This window comes from Arvicola amphibius, chromosome 4, assembly GCF_903992535.2.
Source record: "Arvicola amphibius chromosome 4, mArvAmp1.2, whole genome shotgun sequence".
Taxonomy (NCBI): domain Eukaryota; kingdom Metazoa; phylum Chordata; class Mammalia; order Rodentia; family Cricetidae; genus Arvicola; species Arvicola amphibius.
In genome coordinates, this window is record NC_052050.1 from 34,291,484 (window position 1) to 34,317,773 (window position 26,290).

The 26,290-nt window shown below is 48.0% G+C and overlaps 1 protein-coding gene across 1 annotated transcript in view; it reads left to right on the forward strand.

Moving 5' to 3' along the window:
- The window catches only part of Ypel2 (yippee like 2), a 54,378-nt gene extending 28,482 nt beyond the window's left edge, over positions 1 to 25,896 (forward strand). Inside the window, exons 3-5 of the mRNA XM_038327150.2 lie at positions 20,497 to 20,540; positions 21,797 to 21,905; positions 24,303 to 25,896. Of these exons, the coding sequence (XP_038183078.1) occupies positions 20,497 to 20,540; positions 21,797 to 21,905; positions 24,303 to 24,392 (243 nt within the window). The 3' untranslated portion in view covers positions 24,393 to 25,896. The remainder of the gene's footprint in view (positions 1 to 20,496; positions 20,541 to 21,796; positions 21,906 to 24,302) is intronic.
- The last annotated feature ends 394 nt before the right edge of the window (positions 25,897 to 26,290 follow it).

Here is a 26,290-nt window from a genome sequence, read left to right on the forward strand (position 1 = left end):
AGTTAGGCTTCATCCTGTTGGTGGTGGATGTTACTGGAGACAGGGTAAGTCCTCTGTGGCCAGCTTGCGATCCATGTTGCTGTAAGCTGAGCTGCTAAGGAGGGGCTGGAAGGCAACTTGATTGTGTCCACAGCTGTGCTGCTGAATGTTGTGGAGCTGCATGGTGATTCAGAACCCACTGTAGAGCGCTGTTTGGCAGAAAGTGTACAGTTAGTGGTTGAAACCATGAACTCCTTCCCTTTTTGGAGTGAACCAGAGGAGTCAGTTCCGGTTCTGCATCTTCAGCCAAGCGTCAGACTGGTCCCTTAGTCATGGTTGCTCCCTGGGAAAGTGAATGACCTGGCATGTGTCGTGCTGTTCACCATTCTGTTTTCTGGGGTGCTTCTGGGGACTGGGGGCCTAATGATGGTCTTTTTGTTTCTTGCTGCAGACTACAGGGAGCTGGAATGCAAATCTGATCCAGTGGGATCCTTTATGTGTAGGTATTTTAAATAGCAAAAAGAGATGCTGATTTGAGCAAATGAGGCATGTCCTGCAAGCCTGCTCTGTGGCTTATAAATGCATGCCTGCCAATTTTACCCCTAAGATATGTGAACACTTAGTGAGGTCGCAGGTACTTAAAAGCGTGTGTTTCCACTCAAAATACACAGGGAGAGATGTATAATACATAACATTATATGTATCACATCACACACACACACACACACATATATTATATATATGTATGTATTTTGAGACAGGGGGCAGGGTTTTGCTCTGGAGTCCAGGCTGGCTTAGAATTCCCTATATAGTGTAGGCCTTAAACTTGTGGTTGTTTGTCCTCCTGTCTCAGCCTCAAATGCTGAGATTACAGGTAGGCATGAACCAGTCCTTTTGGGAGAGACTTTCTCAGGAGTGCTAATGCTCAGGAATACGCTGCTGTAGGACTGCCCCCTCCTGTGGTTTTGTGTTAGCCCAGGCTCTCCCTCTGGCCTCTGGAATGATAAAACTGCTGGTTTGGCCCCTGCCCAGACTCCCCTGCTCCCATGCCGTCTGTTCGGTGATATTCCTTTTCTGTTACTCGTGCCCTCCTCCCTCCTAAAGATAGTCTTGCTAGTTTCTCTGCATTGCCTTAGCCTGCCTGGTGCTAGGATTATAGGGTGGAGTCCCAGACCCAGCCTGAATAATACTTCTTTAAACACTTGATCTCGGAGCTAGGGAGGCGGAGATAGAACCAGCTCCATCCCTGATCCCCGTGGTGAGAACTGGAGATCTTAGCAGGTGAGATGGAATGTTGGCCTCGCCACAGAGGGCGAGGGCAGAGAGTGGTGCTGAGGAGAGCGGCCACTGTTGACTATCTGTTGTGTGTCCACCTCCCCAGATGTGCCGTTCCTCCTCATACTTACCACATCCCTTCTAGGGAGGCATCAGGTGGCTTGCCCAAGGCCAAGGTTACAGAGAAGTCAGGTAGGCCATTTCAGATCTCCCCAGTTCTTCTTGCCACAACCTGTCTGTGTGGCCCGGGCTGCTCCTTTGGCATTGGCTGACCTATGATTCTGTAGAAGTGTTGGTGGTAGATACACCCTGTGTTGTCGACATAGCCCGTGCCTGGGGAATCTTCCTTGTTTCTCCACTTAATTTCCACACACTGGAGTTGGTGGGTTGGAGCAGTGGGGGTGGGCCCTGGCATGGCACCTAGGGCCTCACCTGCACTAGGCAGGCTCCTTGTGGCTTCTTGAAATCCCTGGGCCTCTATCCATTTTCAAAGATCACATAAGAATTTTTCCCAGGGAGCTCTGCCCTGCCTGTAAGAGTCCTTCCCCAATTTGAATTGTTATAGACCCCACTCCCACCCCCAGAGTCTCACTGTGGTCCAGGCGGTTGGGGTCTAGGACCCTAACTCTGGCCTCAGCCTCAGTTGCTGGGAGAAAGGGTCCTCACTAACAGGTGTGCTTTTAATGCAGACTTTTTAATGCCCCCAGAACTTTCAGACCAGATAGATACCTTTGAGCCTGAGCTTACTGCCTTGTGCATAAGTGCTTCTAAGTGCTGGGCGTAGCCCCTGCCTGGGGGGAAATGAAGGTGTCATCCTGGGATCTTCCAAGACTGCTCCACTGTGGCTCCCCTTTTCTGCACACATCCCAATAAGTGCAGTAGTCTTCTTCGACCTCCCCCGCCAAGGTTGCAGTAAGGCGTGAACCAGCCCACCAGTGTTCAGATCATGGCTGCTCACCTGGTAGTTGTACAAATTAAGTGACTTTGGCATAAGCGACAAAATAAGAGGGATATGTAGAGATATATGGTTGGATTTTTTTTTTTTTAGGGAAATTAAATGAGGTGGTAGTGTTCACCGTGTGCTTAGTAGCTTAATAGCCAGCAGTAGCTTCTGCCGAGTAAAATCAGATGGAACGTGGCGCTCAGATACAAGGGGGGGGGGGCTGGCACTTTGTATCCTGTTGTCTCGCGGGAGGCTTAGCCACGCTAGCCGTCAGTTATCCCCAGTCATCTACTGAGGCCTTTCCAGTCTGTACTCTCTTTTCTTTTACAGTTCTAAGGTAATTAAATAGCAGCACCTAGCAACAGGGCCCTTCCCTTCGGAGGCCTTGCCTCTAAGCAGCAGAGGGGCTCCCATCTTCCCTGATAATCTGTCAAGTGAGGTTGGCTTTTTTGTTTTGCTTTTGACCCACATTTCAGCCAGTTACAGAGACTTGAATCCACTGTGACATCTGCCTTGACATCTGGAAGAGGGTTTCCAGGCTGGTGTTAAGTCCCTAGCTGTGAACTGCTCAGTTGGTTTGCTTCATTCTGTGAGGCTGCAGCGTGGGGGTTGGGGTGGTTCTTTTGAAAGGAGCCATTTTCTTTATCTTAAAAAACAAAGCAAAACAAAAACTGATATCTTTGTTCCCAAAGTTCAGCAAAACTCCAGAGGGGAGGGTTTGACCTGGTGATCCCTAAGTATTATCTTTGAGGTCAGGGCTACCATCAAACTCTGTTCTCTCCTCTCCCTGGCCTATGGCTGGTGTCAGGAGGAGGGGGGGCGGAGTGGTAGAGAAAGCTCCACCAGCTGCTGCTAAAAACAGCAGCATCTACTTGTCCACAGACACCCTCTCGAGACCACAGTAGCATCAGGGGCCGTAGCAGGTGGTCCCCTTTCCCTATAGTTCCTCTCCCTTTGGGTCTGTTTTGGGAGGCAGTCTATAACCATCAGAAGAAAAACTGCCCAACTTTGAGGAACTAGGAGCCCCTTTTCCTTCCTGTTAGAGTTGGCCCCATTAAAAGCATTTTTCATTTTTCTTTTCTCTTTCTTTTTAGCATCAGTTTCTCAACAGATGGATGGGGAGAGAGATGTGTGTGAGCTGCTGCGTGCTGTAAGCCCTGGACTTAGCTGATAGACCCAGGGTCTGCAGTAGCAGACAGATAGAAGCCTTAGCCTGGAGGAGTGGAGTGGTCCATAAAACCTTTGGCTACTGGTGGGTGACAGCCACACTGGGGGGGTCCTCACTCTGGGCCTGACCCCGGACGTTATCTCGGGTACCCAGAAGCCAGTATCTTTATACTGTTTTCCGTTCAGATTGTCTTTACCTGAGATGTCCCAATGCATTCAGCTTCCTCCTGCCAATCCTAGAGTATCAGGACCTTGGTCTGTCTCAGTCTAGCGAAACTGCCTGCCGTTGGCTTCTGTTTGTGGAGACTGTCTGTTCTCAGGGCCTCTCTTTGTTGGCTAGTGGCTGTTTGGTCCCCAACTCTGGACCTGCTAAAAAGCTGCCAAAATTTCTTCCTAGTGGCCTCCTCTTCTCTCTCTGTACTGAAAGCTCCAAATGACAGGTACGGCACTGAGGTGGGTTCTTTATTCCAGACAGATTCACCCAGGAACCCTGAGGGGTAGATGTAGATGAAATCATACTTCATCATCCCCCTACCAGGAGAAAGAAGAACCGCAAAAATATATCTGTGGGGGAGGAGAGCGCCTCCCTGCCTGTCTGCTTCTCTGTGAAAACAACAGGCCATTCTGCCCTGGGCACCGAGGGGTGGGGGTGCTGGGTAAGTACATGAGGAAGAAGGAAAGCCGATAAGATAAGCCCTGGCACATCTAGGTCACCAGGCTGCTGCCAGCCACCTGTGTGATTGGTCACCTTGAAACCAAGGGAGGGTGGGGGGGTGGACCTTTGGTTCAGGGCTAGACTGGCTGACTTCCCATGCCTTGGTTTAGTCAATAAACATTTATTGAGCACCATTAGGTACCAGGTCATGTGCTAGGTATTTCAGGCTCCTGTATGTCTCTGAGAGGCTTGTGGATCCCAGGCTTGCAAAACAGCGCTAAAAAAAGAAATGACTTCATTCAGAAAACCGAGCTTGCAAAAGGGAGTTGGGGGTGGGAGTGAGAGGAGCCTGCCCCAGGAGGGAGGGGCTCTTGAAGCTTGATCTTCTCTTCTCCAGGTTAAAGTCAGGGGTCTGCAAGACTCTATAGAAAGACCAGATAGTAAACATTAGGCTTTGCCGAACCCATAGTCCTCACGGCTAACCTCTGTGGTACTGGAGAAAACATCAAGAGGCAGCCAGCCCCTGAAACCTCCTTTACAAAAAGCACGAGTGGCCCAGGCTTCCAGGCTTTGCTAGTGCAGATGTTTGTTTTGAAATGCCTACTGTGAAGTGAATGGTGGGGACAGTGGTGGCCCCACAGGACTAACACGGCAGGGACAGTGCAGGAATTGAGGCAACTATGGAAAATTCCATTCCGCTGGCTCCGCTTCATTTTTAGCCACTGAGCACCCACAGGTTCCCACCATAGGTTAAGCTGGTGACTGAGCCAGACAGTGTTACCAGGCTCACTCTAACGGGAAAACATTACATAGCCCTATTGGGTAAAGAGTCAGCGGCACCATTCTCAAAACCCTGAATGGAAGGGCCAGCTCACTTCTGCTTCAGGCCTGGCTTTGCACGAAATTTTCAGCACTGTGTTGGACAAATATCTTTTTTTTTTTTTTTTTTTGGTTTTTCGAGACAGGGTTTCTCTGCAGCTTTAGAGCCTGTCCTGGAGCTAGCTCTTGTAGACCAGGCTGGTCTCGAACTCACAGAGATCCGCCTGCCTCTGCCTCCCGAGTGCTGGGATTAAAGGTGTGCGCCACCACCGCCCGGCCTGGACAAATATCTTAACCTCACTGATTAAGCATACAGTGAGCACTGCTGTGTGAAACGCTGGGGTTATAGAGGTGGCTAGAATATAATTAATGCCTGTAGACAGCGTGTGTTTCTAGTGCAGAAGACAAGCACCTAAGCTGTTATAAAATGGGTTGAAACACGGGCTTTCTTGCGCACCTGATCATTCTGTATACTGTATAGATCTGTATACTGTATAGATGGGTACGCCATAGCTACATGCACGTGACGGGATATCCCTTCTGCGCAGAGAGATTGTGTTTCGGGTCAGCAGGTGTGGGTTTCAGGGTGCACAAGGCCGTGTCTCTGTGCCATAGGGAACCACTAAACGACTGTAGGGAAGGAACAATAGGATTTTATTAGAACTGGGCAAGAATAGTATATAGTATGGCCCGCTTCAGGAAAATCGGCCGCCCTTCTGTAGGCGTGGCCTGGAGCTGTGAGTGACTCGCATTGTTGACACTGTACAGCAGCTGGTAAAGCATCGATAATGTGCCGTGGCTGTTGATAATTAATAACCATCGGGCTCCATCCTCTTTCCAATGATGCTGTCAGCTAAACAGGAGTCAGGTAAATCATTTGCAAATGACAGGAAGCCAGAGAGACTTTGAGTGGCAGACCTACAGTGACTCAGAGGCTCCCAGGGCCTGGGCCCTGTCGTCTAGCATGATGTCCCTGACTTCTTGAGTAAGGGTACCTGAATGACTAAAACCTGGTGATTGTAGCCCCTAACTTAGAAGCTTTTTTTTCTATTTCTTAAATATATAACATTTATTTGTGTGTGTGCATACAGTGAGTTTGTCTGTGCAGGAATATGTAGAAAGGCCGAGGCCTGGAGCTAGGCCTACCGGCTGTGGGTCCCTGAATCTGCCTGTCTCCCAGCCATACTTCCCCGCTCCTACCCCACTCTTCTGCCACCCACCGTCACTGGGGTTATCGGTGTGTGCTGCCATACCCAGCTTTTCTGTGGATGCTGGCTCCTCCTGCTTGCACACCGATCAGCTTACCACTGAGCCATCTCCTTAGCCCACATTTGACTGTTTAAAGACAAGGACTTACCATATAGCCTAGACAGGCCTTGAACTCTAGATCCTTCTGTCTTACCTCCAGGTGTGGATAAGCAGGCCTGACTCTATTTATTTAATCTTGCAACTTTTATTTTTCCATGAGTGGGAGGGATAAAGTGTATATTTGGGCATACCTGCTGCGTCCCACATGTGGAGGTCAGAGGTCAGTAATCTCCCTCCACGTGTGTCCTGGAAGTCAGGTTATCAAACTTTATGGTGATCACAGTCTCACCAGTCCCTATTTGTTTAAAAGTGGGGTTTTCTGGCTCTGCTTGGGCACAGGAGGGGATGGAGAGGGAACACATGATCCTTGGCAGGGGTGGAGAGTAACCAGTCTCCAGTTGTTTGCTGATTAACTCCCCGCTTTCCTGAAACTAGACCAGAAGAGGAAACCAGGAGTCAGCAGGGCTTGGGAGTCTTAATTAACTGTGGTCCAACTAGGTCAGGGGAATGTGACCTTTGGAGTGTTCCCCGCTAACCCCCTAGACATGTATGCCCCAGCTCACTGGAGCAGAGTTCCCCACCACTGAGGGGTTGGGATGCCAGCATCCAGCCTGTGAAGCACAGACCTGCCTATTCATTCCCTTCCTCCCCACACGCTGGCCCCGCGGGTGCTGGTGTTGAGTTGCTCTGCTGCTCAGTCTCCTGTTTCACATCCTTAGGCTGAGCTCCTGCAACCAAATGCTGTGTCAGCTTCCCTTTCCCACTTGTCTCTCACTGATAGATAAGGCTGCTGGGGGGAAGGGGAGGGTGGAGAGACGGCTAGCACAAGCCCCCATATCTTTCCCCCCCGCCCCCCCCCCCTGCATAGGCCCCTTTGTCAGAGGGCACAGTACCCTGATGCTGGCAGATGGAGTCTGGCTTGGCTGGGACTGAGGTCTTACCTTTGGATGGGAACGGAGGTTGAAGTTTGCATCAAGAGACAAGGGAACTCAGTTTGAGGTGTGAGCCTCGAACAGAAGGGCTCCCTGAACCACCAGGCCCCTTTCTGCATAATCTCCCTTGGTCCTGCCAGGTTCCCCGGTCCAATCCCCTGAGCTGCACTGAAGTGAGACAAGACTGTGGCAGAAACAAGAGGGAGAGGAAGCCAGCGGACAGAAGGTTCCTGCTTCTGGATGCCTGGTCCTTGGGAACTGAGATGGAGCATCTCCTCTTTCCCTATACTGAGTAATGGATGAGGTTTCCGCCTAGCTGCACTGGTTTCAGTTTACCTGACGAGACAAATGAGAATAAAGACGGCAGCAGTGAGGAAGCCTACAGTGTGGAGAACCCATGGATGCCTAGCCGGAAGTCCCTCCTATTATAGAGATCACCAAGTTACCTAATAGAATTCATGACCCAATCAGTCTTAAGGTACTTTCCCCATGGCTATCAAAGATGACCTGTGGGTCCAGTCCAGAATGACAGAGTCTCAGCACCTGGGCCTCCACGTCTGCACTGGTCTTGAGGACCCAGTGTTTTCAGATGTGTATGGAAAGGTGGCAATTAGATATTGGTCTCGGAATAACCCCAGCCTCTGTCTTCTCCCAGGAGGCCTAGCCCAGGGAAGAGGATTAAAAATAGATCTGAGTAGTACTTCCTGCCTGGCAGATGGCTGACAGCAAATGCTAGAGCTTGTGGCTGACCTTTCTTCTGAAATCTGCTCCGTGTTTCCATGATGCTAATTGAGTCCCTTGCTAGACCTAATCAGAGACTTGGTAACAGACTGCAGAACACCAGGGCTTGCTGTCCTGGGTGTGCTCAAGGAGCAACATGAAAGCCCTGCAATATGGGTGAAACTCCCACTTCTCGGGCCCACTGGCTGGTCCTTGTTTAAAAACTAACAAGCTCTGCTTTGGGATTCCCTGCCCGTCTGATAGATCGCCACACCTTCTCCACCCCATCAGGGATGTTGAGGACTAAGGGATGAAGATGCCCGGTGTTTTGAAGTATAGACAGTAGACAAGGCTCACAGAAGAATGTGGATGGCTGAAAAGGGTCAGGGTCTCTCTTTGGGGTCTAAGAGTGGCCCAGACCTCATCTACTTTCCTCACCCTTGGAATGCAAATACTACTACCTACATAGTCCCAGGGTTATCATGAGAATTATGAGTACCTAGGGGCCTTCAAGATGGCCCAGAAGCTAAAGGTGTCTGCTGCAAGCCTGATGACCTTAGTTTAGAACCTGCAACTTAGTGGAAGGAGAGACCTGATTCCTGGAAACTGTCCTCTGACCTCTATGTATACACATTCACAAAATAAACGAATACATCTAAAAAATTGCTTAAGACTATGCCCCAAGGATATAAATTGTGGGAAATATAAGGGGTTGGGTCTTTATTTTGCCCACAAATAGCTCCTATCTGTACTCATTCAGGTGGCTGAGGTGAGATCAACTAGTTCAGGGTTACCTAGGAGATATATATATATATATATATATATATATATACACACACACACACACACACACACACACACACACACACACACACACACAAGATCCTGTCTTGTATCTGAACATTTGTTTGGACCACTTGCTTGATTTTTGTTTTTGTTTTTTGTTTGTTTGGGGACAGGATTTCTCTGTGTAGCCCTGGTTGTCCTGGAACTCCCTCTATAGACCACGCTGGTCTTGGAACTCAGAGAATCCATCTTCCTGAGAGCTGGGATTAAAGGCATGTGCCACCACGCCTGGCTCCACTGTTGGTTTCTATAACGTGCAACAGGGAAGGCTGCTGGGCTTCTGACTTTCCTGGCTTCTTAGATTTAATCCCCTTTTCCTCTCCGAGGAGCCCCCTCGCCTGTGAACAGCTCCAGACTGTTGCTCCCATCCTCTCCGGGCCCCAGCCATCTTTAAACTTTTAACTGTGTTAGCATGTTTTATTTATGTGTTTTAGGCCTGTCTCCTGCTTGGCCAGATTGTAATAAGCACCTTCAGTACACAGACGACTAGTTAAAATCCTCCATGGTATCCAGCAGGTCTTGCAGATGTAAATAAAGAGCACTAGTATAATCACGTGACCATATCGCCTTCTGAGCCCCTCCCTTACTCCCTGGCCATTTAGACATCCTCAGTTCTTTACTTTCATAGACTGCCCTAGACTGGCACCTTTCCCTTTGACTAGGCAATGTTTTCCAAGGGCCTGATAATTCACAGTGAGCCTAATACTTTCATGTTGGCCCAGGAAGAAAGATGAACACCAGATTATATGGCAGGAATTTTAGTTTCTCCATCTGAGTGCTGAGAGCCCAAAGCCAAGGGATCATCAGATAGGTCAGCCAGTGAAAAGCAAAGGGGACGTTTACCACCATGAGCGTGGAGTGGTCTGAGTCAGAAACGTTCAGGGTGCCGGGTGGCTGTTCTCTAGAGACTGTGGACTCGGGGGTCTGCTCTGAGAAAAGAGACCTTTCTCAGCTCCCTCATTTCACAGATGAGCACCGGGGACATAGACAGGCTATGGAGTTTTTCCTAGCTTAGGAGCCAACAGGCTGGTTATTCCGATCTGGTTATGTTTTATTTCTGGTGAGCCAGCAATGCCAGGAGTTCATTGTGTGTGCCTCTTGGCCCTTTCTCAGCACCTTCCGCGCTCTGCCTGGTTTCTGTGGTCCACACTGGGACTCTTACAGCCCCCACCATGTCCTCTTCCCCTTTCCCCAAACAGGGTCTCTCTCTAGCTCTGGCTGTCCTTGCTGACTATGTAGACAACATCTGGAGCTCAGATATCTGCCTGCCTCTGCTCCCCAAGTGCCCCACTACACCTGGCTCAGGCTTTTTTCTGGCGTCCATGCTGGCCTGGAGTTCACTGCACTGCCTAGCCAGTCTCAATTTGTGGTATTTCTCATGCTTCAGCTCCTCTCAGATGCTGATCATGACCTTTTAAGTAATATATCTGACTTCATGCGTGTATCTGCTGAACTGGAGATGGGAACATGCTAATACAGTAGAAGCTGGACAGCTGCCACCGCAGGAAGGAACATATTCATTAGCTTCTTTTAGTTCATCTGACCAACCTGAAGTGCAGTTAATTGTCGTAAGACTTTGTACATGGATTAGCATTTCCAGGAGGAGTTGGTATTTGACATTTAGAGCTGAAAATGAGGTACAGAAGCTTAGGGCACGGGCAGGGAAATGTCAAGCCAAGTTAGGTAGAGAAAACGCAAAGGATAGTTGAAGGAAAGTAGACACTGTCGTTCCGCTGTAGAGAGAAAGAACGTGGAACCAGAGACACAAAGCTCATGACAAAGTGCTAGAACCAGGAATCAAAAGCCTAGCTTACCCAAGCACGGTCATGTGTCAGCAGAGACTTTCTGAGAAATTTGTCCCCAGAGTTCAGCCTTGTACAGACATCACAGAGCACTTACACAAGCAAACCTAGACGGTTGTTAGGTCACCATGCCTTCTACTCCTAGGGGACTGTTCTCTCTCTCTCTCCCTCTCTCCCTCTCTCCCTCTCCTCCCTCTCTCTCATTATATAGCCATGGATGGCCTGCAAGTAACCATAGACCAGGCTATGTAGATCAGGCTACCCTAGAATTGCTTCTGCCTTCCAGGTAATGGAATTAGTTATGTGCCAGCTGACTTAGCTATACTCTATTACACCAGACTGCTGGATGTCTAGTTCATAGACGCTTGATGCAGACACGCAGAACTTCAGATAGGCAGCCCTAAGGGAAAAGGGCTCACTCAGCTCATTTAAGAAATTTGGCAGTGAAGGGTCAATTGGCTGAAGAAGGTAGTGAGTTTGCTCTAAAAGTATTGGGAGATCTGGTTGGGATAAGAGCAAGAGCCATGTGGGTCTGTGAAATAAACAAGAGGAAGTCTTATGTGTTTGGAGGGCTTCCAGGATGCTCAGAGCGCAGCCCACTACGGGGGCTTTCAAGGGACTGTGGTTACTGACAAATTTGCTGTACAAGGCCCAAGCAGCCTTCTTTGCCAATGAAAGGATTTTTAAGGAGCTAAAAAGCTAAAAGCCAACTTCTTAGCTTTGAATTATTTATTTCAAGTGTTGTGAAATAATCTTTCAGTAGTGAGCTGGAAAGCTGTTTTTAGCCCAGGGTGCAGAACATCCCCTGGGTGGTCCTTAGACAGACTCACACACCATACATCCATAAATCAAGTTTTTTGTTTTCTTTTTCGTTTATTCAAGAGCAACCAAACTCCGAAGTGGTTCACTGGAACACAACTCATAGGGAGCTGACTGGTAAGCCAGAATTTGAATTCATTAATTTTCAGCGCTTAATCCTGAAAGCTTGAACTGTGTGTTATCTTCCTTGAAGGTAAACCCACTTGAGCGAGAGTTAAATTTAGACTATTAAGTAAACATGGCATCAGAGCCATGAATAGCCTATGAGATTTCATCAGTTCTGACAGATTGACCCATCCCTCTCTCATTAAAGAGATGTAAAGTTCTACGCCTGCAGTACAGGACGGTTAGTACTACCGCTACGGTTCGCGAGTCTCTGGGCAAGGGACTGGAGGTTGAAACACTCAGACACAGAGTCAAAGGTCATCCTTGGTACAAGAATGCCAAGTTTATTGTGCTCAGGGGAAGCTTATATAGGGCTCTGGCCCACGCCCCAGCTCTCCGGATCTAGCAGCTGCAGGCTGCTCAGAGCAGAGGAAAACAAGTTGTTTGCTCAGAGCAGCTGCAAGCATAGGAAAGACAAGCTTTCAGGGAATTCAGGATCCAGGGGTCCACAGCCCCTAATTGCTCCCAACAGAGACAGCTTTCCCCAGTGAATGCCTGCTAGGGAAATCTTGGGACGCTAAGTCAGCCTTAGGCTCACAATGACCTTGACTTAACGAGCTGAGTGAACCTGGGAGGGTCCCAAAGTGACTTTGAGTGTTCCTTGTTCTGTTTTGGAGGTGAAATCTGTAATGTTCTCTCCACACCTTGGTGCCCAACATACATTTGAAACTAATTCCCTTCTTTTTAGAAAGTCACTTAAACCATACACTTGTTACCCCATCTTCGTGCTCCCCCAGATTTTAGAGCCAATTGCCTGAGTCTCTCATGTTGTTGTTTGACTCTAGGCATATTCCTTAAACACTTTGTGCTTTCTACATCCTTAAAGTGGGGGCGATTTAGCCTCACTATATTGCTTAGAGGACTGGCTGTGTTTGGATCACAGTTTGGATCATGCCTGGTCCATGGTGAGTACCAGGCCAGTGTGAGCCATGACTTATTTCCAACCTTTTCTTTTTTTACTACATTTTAACTTAACAGGTGTGGTTCTTTCTCTCCATCAAGTATTGGCCCTAAGGAATGAACTCACGGTTATCAGACTTAGCAAGTGCCTTAACCCGGTGAGCCACCTTGCCACCCATTCAGTCCTTTTCATAAACCATTTTAATCTCATGTTACTGACTCTGTCCAATTTCTCTGAGTGTTTTTTAGAAATATTTAGAAAGCAGTTCCTTCTGTATTGCGTGTAGCTTACCTTGGAAGGCACTGGGCGCCTACTGCAATAGGAGTCTGTAGGTTTTAACTGCTGACTCAACGCCTTCCTTAGTATAAGGACATTTCATTTGCATATGCCTCATTTACGTTGGGAACAGGAGTCTTTTATATTTTGATTAGTATATTTAAATATACTGATATTTATGCTTTGATCATAGTAATAGCAGTATTTAAATGATAGCAACCCTGAATTGTTTGCAAAGGCCCGAAGGATTTGAGAGGAATTTGAGTTCCAATATGAATACTCTTTGTTAAAAGTTTTTAGCTTTATAGTTAAATGGCATCAAAAGTAAAGCAAATTCAAATTTGATTTGAATCTGATGCCCAATAGCCGGCTGCCATTACATCGTTCCGCCACCCCCAGGGGCCAGTTCAGAAAATGTCATCTTCCTGAGCAGGCCTTGCGAGGATGACTTGCCTGCCTTTGTCCTGGGGGACAGGGTGTGTGAGTTTGAGCACCCTCTACACTATCCGGTGAAGAATGAGCATGTGCCAGGCCTTACTTCTCCAAGGGGAGAAGGGAGGGAGGGAGGGTCATGCTAGCTGGCAGCATCTGTTTTTCTCACTGCCTGGTTGTTTACTTTGGCCTCTACCACTCAAACCTACTGCCACACACTCAGAATCTTACCCTGCCTTTAGCACAGCAGAGAACAGCCACAGCCGCCAACTCCATCTGAGGCCCTGGGATGGCGGAGGGACGAACCTGTAGAGTCTGGAGTCTGATCTCCCTGAGAGCACACATGAACAACATCCCTCTTAGCTAGTATAGATTGTGGAGTAGGTAGTTTTGCAGATCCTACATATGGATGTCAGAGACTCAGAAATGCCTTGCCCAGGGACATGCCGCTAGGGAGAGCTGGTCCAAGGCTTCCCAAGCACTGAAGCTGCCTGCGTCCTCTTTGCCAGACACCAGGCAGACATGACTGGGTGAGCTGGGCACCACCTGTCCTTAGGCCCAACCTTGAAACTACAGGACACCTGGGTCAACAGGAACCGGAAATGAAAAGTCTCACCAAGGCTGAGATCCCTAACTATGTCATACCTTCAGCAGTAAATCAGGCACTCGGGGCTCTTACCACCTTTTGCAAATACAGTGATCATGAATTATTCCGTGCACAGCAACTATTTCTTCCTTTTGAACAAGACCCTTCAGCTGGGCAGTGGTGGTGGGTGGTGCATGCCTTTAATCCCAGCACTCGGGAGGCAGAGGCAGGTGGATCTCTGTGAGTTTGAAGTCAGCCTGGTTTACAAAAGTTAGTTCCAGGACAGGCTCCAAAGCTACGGGGAAACCCTGTCTAGAAAACCAAAAGAAAAAGAAAAAGAAAAAAAAAAGTGTTCTCTGCCCCTTCTTCAGTGAGACCCATAGACCACAGGCACAGAGGCAGGACCTCAAGGAAACCATCCTGTTGTCCCTTTCCTTTTGTTTGTTTGTTTGACACAGGGTGTCCCTGTGTAACTCTGAGTCACATGGTACTTACCACGTAGAGCTGTGGATAGTTCTTCCAGGTGCTGGGATTATAGGTATGTCACACCACTAAGGCTGCTAGATCCCTATGGGAAGTTTTTTTTTTTTTTTTTTTTTTTTTTTTTTTTTTTTTTTTTTTTTTTTTGGTAAATCATAAAGATACATGAATGGCTTTGTTTTATCCCAGTCTTCCTGGTGACCTATGCCCAGTGTGGAAACCACAGCCAGGAAATACCTTCATAATTAACCACCTCCCCATTTCCATGTGAGTCCATTTCCTCAGTTCTTATCGTAGAGACGATGGAAGAAATCCCCTGTAGTAGTCTTTTCCTCTTAACTAAGCAGTCAGCTTCTATCAACTACACGTGTGTTTCATTCTGGAAGTTTCTAGCATCATTCATTATTACCACTTTTCTCACTTACCCGTATGCTTCTTTAAGGGTGACGTCCAGGAGGATCTAGCTTTGTTTGGCTTGGGTTCCAGCCCTTTGCAATGGCTGTGTTTTATTGTGACCTCACGGACACTAACGAATAGACAGAGAAAAGGATGAGAACGAATAATAGGAAAATAGCTGACCTGACCCTTTCTCATAACATGCCACATCTGTTTCCTGCTGGGTACGGGGAGGCGCCAGCCACAGTTCCAAGGGAAAAGGTCTTACTGATCCTCCTTTGTACCTATATCTACATACTTGGCTCCCATCCTGATGAAGCATTTGAAAGCATTTCAAAGGTTAGTTTTAACTACCTCATAAGTATAGTTAGTGCCTCATGCAGCTCTGTAGAGGTGGGGAGGAAACTGGCTGCCAGGGGCTGGGGCGAGAGAGAGAGAGAGAGAGAGAGAGAGATGAGATTTCTTTCTGGAACGTGAGAATGTTCTGGAATTAAACATAATGATTGTAAAACCCTAAGACTATACCAAGATCCACTTAATTTTATATTTAAAGACACATTTCCACCATCCTTTTTATGTCTCAAAAGTATTTTTGAGTCAGAATCTTATATTCTAGCCCAGGCTGATCTGGAACTCACTAGCCTCATTCTCATTCCCCTTCTCTTTCTCTCTCTCTTTTCTTTTCTGGTTTTTCCAGACAGGTTTTCACTGTTTAGCTCCGGCTGTCTTGGAACTAGCTCTTTTAGATCATGCTGGCCTTGAACCTGCAGAGATCTGTCTGCCTCTGCCTCCCCAGTGCTGGAATTAAAAGTGTACGCCACCACTGCCTGACTCTTTTCCCTTTTCATGATGACACTTGAGTTGCAAAGATGGGAAGCCCCTACCTTTCAGGTTGGTAAGAGAGAGGCAGGAGAGCTGCTAAAAGCACTTGGTGCCCTTGGAGTGGACCTGGATTTGGTTTCCAGCATCCACATGGAGGCTTAGAGCCATCCGTAACTCCAGCCATTTTCAGGGGATCTCATGCCCTCTTCTGACCTCTCTAAACACCAGGCACACATGTGGTGCATATGTACACACACGTACGTATACCAGACACATAAACTATTTTATTTTTAATAGTCCTCAAGAGAAGAGCCTTGGAGAGTTAAAAAGTCAACTTCTCTTCCCTGAGTTCCTGAGAAGCCTTGATTGGAAGTAGAACTTTTTACTGTTGGCGTCATCTACCTTGTGGGGCTTGCTGGTTTTCTTGTTTTGTGGTCTGGTTTGGATTTTGAGACAGGGTTTCTCTGCAGCAGCTCTGGTTGCTCTGGAACTCTTTGTAGACTAGGCTGGCCTCAAACTCAAAGAAATCCACCTGCCTCTGCCTCCTGAGTACTGGGATTAAGTGTGTGTGCCCGGCCGCTTCCCCCTCTTAACTGCCCTTTGAAATAGGCATAATTTCCATTTATAGATGCAAATGAGAGCCAAGAGAGGCGCAGGTGAGTGGGGTGTCGCGGTCCAGGAGCCTAGGTCTTCTGGAGTGACAGAGCTCCTCCTACTTTACCCAGAGGAGCAAGTGCTCAGTCTATTGCCAGAGGTTGTACGTGCTCCCCACATCCCTGCCTTCTGCTACCCCGCCCCCTAATGCTCCAGTGTTCACTATTTTTGAGGCAGGGTCTTGCGTGTGACCCAGGCTGCCCTCCCTGCATTCCTGCTGACCCTGCCTCCCAAGAGTTCGGGTTGCAGGCATGTGCCACCACACCCAGCTTCAGCAGCTCCTTACTTGAAAAGGAGTTGCTGCCTTCCAGACGTCCAACAGGGCCAGAACTGAGTGGTTTGGGCCCTTTCTGTGTTTTTGAGCCGCCTGGAAGGGCTGGGTCCACCGCTGGTAGTGTACTTTGAGGGACAGAAGAAAAGTTTTGTATGCCCGAAACAAAACAAAGCCTTTGGTGCCAGCCTGCACACCAGCCTTGGTTGACACACAGCATGGAAAAGAACTGCTTTGTTGCCTGGCAGTAATGACAGCAAACAAATGTGTCTGACAGTCTGGCATCTCCTGGTCTCGGTTCTATTTGCCTTGTTTTAATTGCTTCCTTAGCTCCCTTTAGCTTCCCCACCTTCGGTACCACCCTCACCCAAGGGAACACCAGGCTGTGTCAGGTTGTGCTGGGCTGGGCTGGGCCAGCCCTATGGAATACAGTGACCCAGCCAGGCTATTCTTGTCTGTGTCTATTTGCAAGAAGCCTGTTGTTCTCCCTGTCTGTTTTTCTCATCATAAATGTTGGGTTGGCAGGGTCCCCAGGGTGGTGGAATTCACAGTGGAAGAGCATCCAGACTTCCGCCTCAGAAAATGCAGCTGGCTGTGAGTGCCAGGCTAGGGAGACAGTGGTAGATTCTGCTTCTTGGAGCGTACCTGAAGACATACTCCCACCAGAACAGGTCCTGCTTGGGTCCAGCACCCTTGGCAGGGCCTGGACTTCTGCCTGCATACTCTTACCAAACAGGCCTGGAGGATCTCTCCTGGCATACCTGTGAGCCACCTTTGAGCCCAAGGAGATTGTTTTCTTTGCCATGCATCCTACCTCACAGCCCCTGCTCTCTAGGAATTTTAATCTGTGTCAGGCTCCAAGTAGTTACTCCTGGGCAATGCCCTGGAGCAGATGGGCGTTCACAGTGCAGCGCTCTCTTGGCAAAATGCTTGAGCCTGAGTTTACTGTCCGTATTCATGGGTGCCGTGAGTGCGCTGCTATAAAGTATATATGATGTGAACTTTTTATATGGCGCCTGGAGAGATGGCTCAGCGGTTAAGAGCACTGGCTGCTCGTCAGAGGTCCTGAGTTCAATTCCCAGCACCCTCTTGGCAGTGAGCAAACTATCCAGTTCTCTCTTCTAGTGTGCAGATAAAACATGCATGTACATCAGATGCATAAGTGCATAAGTAGAGCCTTTTCTTTTCTCTTTCTTTCTTTCTTTCTTTCTTTCTTTCTTTCTTTCTTCCTTTCTCTTTCTTTTTGTTTTTGTTTTTTCGAGACAGGGTTTCCCTGTGTAACAGCTCTGGCTATCCTGGTACAAGTTCCATAGACCAGACTGGCCCCAAACTCAGAGCTAACCTGCATCCTGAGTGCTGGGATTAAAGGTTTTACCACCATCACCCAGCAACATGGATAACTCTTAAAAGAACTGTGCTAGGGGCTAGAGAGATATTTCCATGGTTAAGAGCTTTTGCTGCTCTTACAGAGGACCTGGGTTCAGTTCCCAGCACCCGCATCAGATGGCTCACAGCCGTCTATAACTCTGGCTCCAGGAGGTCAGTACTCTCTTTCCTGTCCTCTGGGCGTCAACTTACATATATAGTCATAGATAAAATATCTTAAATTTTTGTTGTTTTAAAATAATTGCCAAACAAAAAATATTACACGGTATATGAGTGACAGAAAGCATTGATTGCCTGCAGAGCTGTAATGAGAAAGGGATGCAGAGGAGAGACTCAAGGAAATCCCCTGAGGCACGATGAATAGTCCTTGATCTCTGTCCTTTGTGTCTGTCTCAGTATTGTTACCCTGGCTAACCTGGAACACTCTTAGGTAGACCAGGTTAACCTCAACTAACAGCGAGGCAGGGTGTGGTGGCACGTGTCTTTAATCCTAGGATTCTACTATCCTAAAGAAAATGCACGTCCGCCTTACAGACAGATGCCAAGTGATGTTCTGAGGTCATAGAGTAAATCCGCATTTGGTGACTGGTTGTTTGAGAAGAAAGGAAGGTGAGAGGGTGAGTTAACACCAATGAGTTTCATATAAAAATGTATTGTAGTCTAGTGGGCCATCCCAGTATACAGAGTGAGTTCCAGGCCATCCAGGGACTGGCCTCACTGTGTGAATAATGAGGGGTGTGTGTGTGTGTGTGATCCTGCCTCAAAAAAACAAAACTGAATTTCTGAACTGCTACTTATAAACCGATGCCACCAGGCCTGGTGATTATCCTTCATCTTGATGGTGGTGATAGCTTCACAGGTGTACAGATATCAGAACACATGAATTCATGCACCTTAATAGTATTTAAAGAAATACAGAGGCAGTTCATTGGAATAGTATTTAATATCTGCTGACTGAACCGGATGTAATGGCTCATACCCATGATCCTATCAGCTCTGGAGGCTGAAGTAGGATTACTGGGAGTTCAAGGCCAGCCTGGCCTATATTGAGACTCTTCAAAATAAAATCAGCAATCATGGGGTCTGGAGAGGTGGCTCAGTGGTTAAGAGCACTGATTGTTCTTCCAGACGATCAGGGTTCAATTCCCAGCATCCACATGACAGCTCACAACTGTCTGTAACTCCAATTCCAGGGGACCTGACACCCATGGCAAAACACCAATGCAATAAAAATAAATAAATAAATAAACATCCATTATGTGCCAGATTCACATGTTGTGTTCTGGGGATCGAGAGACTTGATGTGGGTCGTGCCTTCTGAAACTCACAGCATAGTTGAAACTAAATCTAGATTCAGAGGAGGAGGAACGCGCATGAACTAGGAAGCCTGAGCACAGGTGTTGGTGGCGCAGCTTCCTGAGCAGGTCGGAGAACCAGATGGGCAAAGCTGTGCACATTAACTAAGCAGTGTGGTTGGGCTTGGGCTAGAGTAAGCCATACAGTGATGAAGCAGCAAGAAGAGGCCACTAAATCGGCAGCTTTTGTTCCCTTGGACCCTTTGTGTACAGTCTAGGCTGTCACCAGGACCTCCATGTTCAGTATTTGAGGTCATGTTACCCGGAGCAGCTTCGCTGTGCCTGGGAGGTCTTTGGCGATGTTTCCGGAGACTTGGTTTGGGTGTGGGCAGCAGCTGGGGAGCATCTGCTTGCTCCTTGAGCTGCACCTGGGCGGGAAGGCATCCAGCTATCCAGCTGTTCTGTGGCAGCTTCGCCACAGGAATGCTGCCTTTCTCTGTGGCCAAAGACACCAACTTCCAAAGACCTGTACTTTGACAAAATGACTGTCTGAGGCACAGTGCTCTGAACCCTGCTGGCTCTTCTCGTCATCTGTCAACTAGGTGCCCCAGATTTCTTCAGAGTTCCTTGTTTCCTTGTCCGTTTTTATACTTTTTTTTCAGAGCTGACTAGGAAGTTAAATTCGGATACAATTGTCATATCACATTAAAAATGCAAGCAGCAATACAGAACATGGCAGGCTCATGTCAGCCAGACAGCTCAGTGAAACTAGAGATGGGAAACACGGGCAAGGCTTGAGCTAATGAAAGTAGATGCCAGCTTGCATGGCAAGCTCTGGCTCCTTTCTGTCCCATCCCCAGTCACTCTGCCACTAGACATCCAGAAGGCAGACCCAGCTAGAGGTTGAAATGCTGCGGCTTCTGCTGGGTAAGCATCTCTGAGACCTAGAGACCAAACCACTTACTTCCACACCGGAAGTGGAGCCCTAGACTCCTCCTCAGGACCCTAACTGCTGTGGCAGGTGGAAATGACCAGCACCAGGCGCGTGATGAGAACAAGTTCTTGTGCCGGGCTCTGAGTAAGAAGAGGACAGACTGTTGCCCCTGGCTTTCTATGCCGAGCTGCTGTGTGAAGCAACGGCTAGCACAGATGGCTGACATCAGCTCAACCCGGGAATGGTGGTGTGCATTAATCCTCTCAGCGAATTCGCTGTCAGGCAGTGTCAAGAACAGAGGGGTATTTAGTTACTCAGAGTTCTGTTGTTGTTAAATAAAGATCATGTTTCTCAGTGTGCCCCATGGTAGCGCTGGTATTTGAGGATGCACCAACATGCCAGCTGGCTGCTTAACCTGTACCCCGTCCCTCATCTCACCTGAGCTGGTAAATTAGCCCCCATGTGGGCTGGCTTGATCTCTGTTGAACTGTTTGTTCTGCCTTCACCTTCTCCCCCATACCTCCTGCCAGTTCCCTTTTGTAGGGAAGGTCAGGTTTGTGATTTGGGGTCTTTTCCCAGATGGGCATAGGAGGCGTGGATGTCTAACAATTGGTTTGTTTTCTTGTATTTCAGTCGTTCCAGGGAAGTCAAGGACGAGCGTACCTCTTTAACTCAGTGTGAGTGTCTCTGAATGGAGCATCTGCTTATTGGGTGAAATCCCTGAGGGGCAGGAAAAGTACTCCTCAGTGATTGGGTCATGATCTCTGCCTTCTCAATATTAATAAGACTCCTAGGGCCATTGGCTAGTAGTCAGTGTCTGTCAGGTACCTTAGGTGAAATTTTGTTGGCAGCCCCTCCAACTATAATGTACTCACTGCAGTGCCCAGCACTGGGTCTTCACACAAGGAAAACACTGGGGCTTCTGTCGGATCTTCAGCACAGAGGTCAGCCTCCTGAGATTCATGATTGGGGGAGAAAAGAGGGGTGACTAGAGACTGTGGAAGGCTTCATCCCTTCTGCTGAGGATGTCTACACAGCCCATTGTCAACCATGGACACACGAGTCATAGCCTCTGACTGGAATAGGAAGGCAAAGCTCACAGACACTTGAACTATGTAAGAAAATCTAGCACGGCTTGAAACAGGTGTCTTGTGAAGGAGCCGAGCATGTTTGGTAGTCTAGGCCCCTCACCCTTATGCTAAGACTAAAACACATGGGCTTGCTCGCCAGCTTAGGCATCATCAACTTTTTGGTTTTCCGAGACAGGGTTTCTCTGTAGCTTTGGAACCTGTCCTGGAACGAGCTCTTGTAGACCAGGGTAGCCTTGAACTCACAGAGATCCATGAGCCTCTGCCTCCAAGTGCTGGGATTAAAGGTGTGTGCCACTACTGCTCATCCCTCTGGAACAGCCTTCTGGAACCTTTTAAGGACCTGTCTCAAGGCTGTAAACCTCACTGTACAATTGCCAGATTAGGGGAGAAGAGCTGTGCCCAAAAGCCTGACGGCATGAGTTGGATCCCTGGAAATCCTTATTGTAGATGAGAACCCACTCCCGAAGTCATCCTGGCCTCCACATGCACCATAGCATACATGTGTCCCCCCAGCAAATTAATGTAATACAGTTTTTCTTTTAGTTACAAGATTAAAAATCTGTGTCAGAAAATTTAAACCCTAAGCAAACTGTCATCCAAAGCTGTTTTGGTAAACTTGCAGAATTTAATCTTGCAGATCTAGTATTTATTCCCTCAGATATTTCCACATGGCTACCTTTGAGAGGATGTTTTCATTTCCGCTGTAGACCATTTTCTTCTCAGTGCTGGCTTCCCTGGGAGCAGTCCTGTCTAGTCAGTTTTTGCCAGAAGCTCAACTTGAATGACGAATGGTTGTTTACCCGTATGACTAACTACCCGCTCTCTTTCTGTCTTTGGCGTAGAGTTAATGTGGGCTGTGGGCCTGCAGAAGAGCGGGTGTTGCTCACAGGCCTCCATGCGGTTGCAGACATCTACTGTGAAAACTGCAAAACCACTTTGGGCTGGAAATACGTAAGTACAAAAGGGCCTGGGTGGAAGGGGCCTGGAGCGGTAGATAGCAAAGGGCCTCCTTTCTGAGGGCTGTTCTCTTCCACAAGGTTCCCTCAGGCCTTGACAAGTAGCTGACTCCTCCAAGCTCAGTCCTTCACCTGTTCTGCGAACACCTCTGTTGGTGCGCATGTATACATTTATATGAACAGGACTTAGTAACATCTAAATGGGCACTGTGTGGGGGGATGTGTTATGTAATAACAGCAGTAAGAAGTCTCAGTCAGCAAAGTGCTTGCCCACAAGTGTGAGGATTTGAGTTCTGATCCCCAGCACCATGAAAAAAAATAAGTTGGGTGCAGTAACATGTTTGTAATCCCAGAGCTCTCGGTAGTTATAAACCAGGAGAATACTTGGGACTTGCTGGCCAGCCAGTCGGTGAGTTCCAAGTTCAGTGGGAGACTGTCTCAACAAAGCAACTGAGGAAGACATGTGCCATTAACCTGTGGTTAACACACATCCTCTCCCCCTACCCCAGTCTCTCTCTCTCACTCACATACACACCCAAAAATGTGTACACATAAACAGATATACATATGCAGAGAAAGTAATAAAAATACTGGCTATCCAAACCTGGTACTGCACACTTGTATTCCCAGCACTCAAGAGTTTGCAGCGGGTAGATGGTGTTGCTAAACTAAAAAGTAAACAGCCAAAAAGAAAAATACAGGCAAATGCTTCCACAGCCTCCCTCTAAGTATTGGAATGATGTTCAAACCTGGCTCCGTCTCTTAGGTGGCTTTATGGCCTCATTCTCTGCTTTTTAAGTGCTAATGAATATAGTAGCCCCTGGGCATGGTAGGTGGTGGCCGAAGGATCTTGGCCAGCCAGCCTTGCTGAGGAACTAATGAAAGCGCTAAAAGTATTGACGATTATTGTGGGGAAATAAATTATGAGCAGTGGGACTGTGGCAGCAGTGGTGTTAGGTCTTGCCAGGGACCAGACTGACCTGCAGCTTGGGTCCTTTCTCTTCAGCCCGCCGCGAGCTAGAATTACAAGACGACTACCATGGGGTTCCAGTTCTGATGCTGATCATCTGGGGACACGATTATTCTGCTTTTCCTCTGTCTTGTGACTACATTCTCCGGGTTCCCCTCATGCTCCTCACTTTATAGAACAATTCTTTGGTCAGCAAGAGAACTAAAGCCCAGGGATTCTGAAACCCCGACAGGGTTTGGTTTCCTGCTGTAGAGGCTTAGGCAGAAGACACAATTTCCACTGCTCTGTACCTCAATCGTTCCCTGAGTTATGGCTCCAGGGACCAGTGTTCTCGGTCGTTGATCCTACACCCAGGCAAGATGGCTTTCTGTGGGGCTCACTGAGGTTCCACAGAGGTGTAAATTTAGGAAGTGATCTGTCAAGTAGGTGGAGCAGAGATGGGATAGGGCGGGACAGGTTCTGTTCTGGGGTTTATGTCGCCTCTATCATCACCTTGGAGCACAGCCGAGAAAGAGACACACACTTGATTCATCTAAGGTAGAAACAACAAGAAAAGGAAACAGGACGAGGCTGGCCTCATAGTACTTGTTTCTTTTGCTATCCCACCTAAGCCAAACAAGTACATTTTAAAATTATAACCAAGGCTGGAGAGATAGCTCAGCAGTTGAGAGCTGCTCTTGCAGATCCCAGATGACAGCTCACCACTGCTTGTAACTCCAGCAAAATACCAATGCACATAAAATAAAAATAATCATTTTTTTTTAAATAAAAATATCATTTTTTAAACCTTCATTTAAAAAAAGATTATAACCAGGCTTCCCTGTGTTCCTAGAAACTAGTGGAAATAATATAGAAACTTTAGATACATCTGTTGGGCAGACCTCTAGTAAGCTTCAGAAATCTGGGTTTCCTAAGGAGCTCATGAGTGAGTGTGTGTGTGTGTGTGTGCGTGCGCGCGTGCGCGCGCACATGAAATTATAACAGGGAATACTATGTAGCCTTACCTGGCCTGGAACTCAGAGAGATCTGCCCTGCCTCTGCCGCCCAAGAGCTGGGATTGCAGGCTTTGTTTTTGTGTTTTAGATTTTGAGACAAGATTTGTCTATTACGTGGCTCTGACTGTCCTAAAACTTGATATATAGACCAGGCTGGCCTCAAACTCCAAAGATCTAACTGCCTCTGCCTCCTGAGTGCTGGGATCAGAGATGAAAGAACTTACCAAGATGGTGGCATTGAAGCAGAGGTTTAAAAGAAATTCTGTCACGGTACTGAGGAACTCAGAATGCTTGTGTGCTAGCATCTTCAGTAGACCTGACTTGCTCTCCTGGTGCCTCTCATCAGCACCATCCCTGCCTCTGTGCCTCAACCGTTACCTGTTTGCCTTTGATCACTCAGTGTTTTTCCTCTTCCTCTGTTTTATAGGAACATGCTTTTGAAAGCAGTCAGAAATATAAAGAAGGCAAATACATCATTGAACTAGCACACATGATCAAGGACAATGGCTGGGACTGACCCGACAGCGTCCATCCGGTCCAGCATCCACATGAATGCCATCCAATCGAACATTCTACCCAAGCGTGAGAGAGTGACTGAACACTTGGTTCCATCCATTTAGGGGCCTTGCCATCAGGGGGCGCACTCCTACCCTGACGCCATCTTTTTCGGTGACTGGCCTCTGAATCGCCGTCTCTCTGTCTCTTTGCTTTGTATCTGTTTGTGAGTTGATCTTGGCTTCTCTGTTCCAGTGTTGGCTGAAAACAAAATGACAAACAGAACAGATCCTTGGCCGTGTGGGGCCGTGTGGTGGCGTCCACCTTGAACAGGGGCCCCCAGCCCATATGAGAGCTGCCTAATGGCCTCTTGTCAGAGCAGTGGCACCTGGGCACGAGGAAGAGCAAAGATGAACCTGAGAGTCCTGGGGTTGGGGAAGGGGCAAGAGGGTGGAGGTAGAACAAAGCTGTGCTACCCTTGGGGACCTGGCTTGAAATTATCGACTCTAAAGGACAGAGAGAAAAAAATACCTCATGGCTGTGTTCTCTATGACAACAAACTTCTGCCCTAACATCAAATGTGCCAGGATAGCAGATTAGCACAAGAAATGGCCCTGATTCTAGCTGACAGGGCACGACCCTGGCATTCTGGGCCGCAGAATGTCCTTCTGGGGGTGGGGGTGGGGGTGGGGTAGGTAAAGCCCAAATGGGTTTTAGTGACTCTGATGCCTCCCACCCCACCTGTGGGCAATCACCTTCTCGGTTTCTTTCACTGTTGCAGTGAAGGGAGAGATGCAAGATGCAAATATTCCATTTAGCCAGCAGCACCCTGAAATCCATAGTGGAGGAAAGCCAGGGAGCACGGGTCGCAGCCTGGGAACTCCTGATAACGAGCAGGAGAAGTAAAAATGGATAACTAGTCAGCAGTTCTCTTGGGAGCAATGCAATGAGGAGAGGTTCGGGGAGGAACAGTTTAGATTCGAGCCAGTCTGGGCTCGGCACACCTTTCCTCGGTGTGCAGTGGCTTCCATGGGATTAGCAATTCTCTGTGCATAGTGTTTCTGGTTTGCTTTTTTTCTCCAGTTCCACCGTAACCTAGGAAGCAAAGATCCATGATTGCATCCCTCGTGCCTCTGTTATTTTAGACCTGAATGTCTTATGTGGGGAGAGTAATCTTTTGACAGTGTAGTCCTGCAGTGGGGAGGAATCATAGGTTCACTGTTGCCCCCTCACCCATCACCCCACCCAAGCTTTGCATTAGCTATGGGGGGGAACATTCCCTGTAAGTCTCAAGAGACGAAAAGGAACTTAGCGCATTGAATCAACACTGAACGTTTTACCACAGTTCAGCTATTATGTGGCACATGGCTGAAACTCATTTGAATTAATTTCATTTCTTAGGCAAAAATAATGTTAAAATACACACATAGTAGGTAATTCTCAACATTGTTCTCCAACTAGGCTGGTCCTACAGGAAAATGCACTTCTTAAAAAAAGCCTAATAAAAGAGTTCATGGGAATAAGAATCTGTAAAACTGGTTAACTCAGACTAAAGCAGCTGACCCAGGGCATTTTCAGATATCATCTTCAACAGAACTAATTTCCCAGAGGGAAGCTGTGGTTCCCTGGCTTTGTCCCCCGTGTCCTGATCTGGGACTTGGCTCTGCCGTGTTGGTGGTGATGGTAAGGTGGCAGAGGCAGGTCAGGCCTGTTTAACAGCAGATCGCTCCTCTTGTGGGACATAAGGATTCCTAGAAACAGGATTTTGTTCCTCCAGTCTCCTTGTCCAGAGCCTTGGAACATTAGCTCCACCTCCCATTCCCCACCACCACCACCATGGACTGCAGGACGGACTGAGCCTCAGAAGGACTAAGTTTTGTTTCCTGAAAACCACTCGGTGGCTCCCAGGCTCAAGTTCGC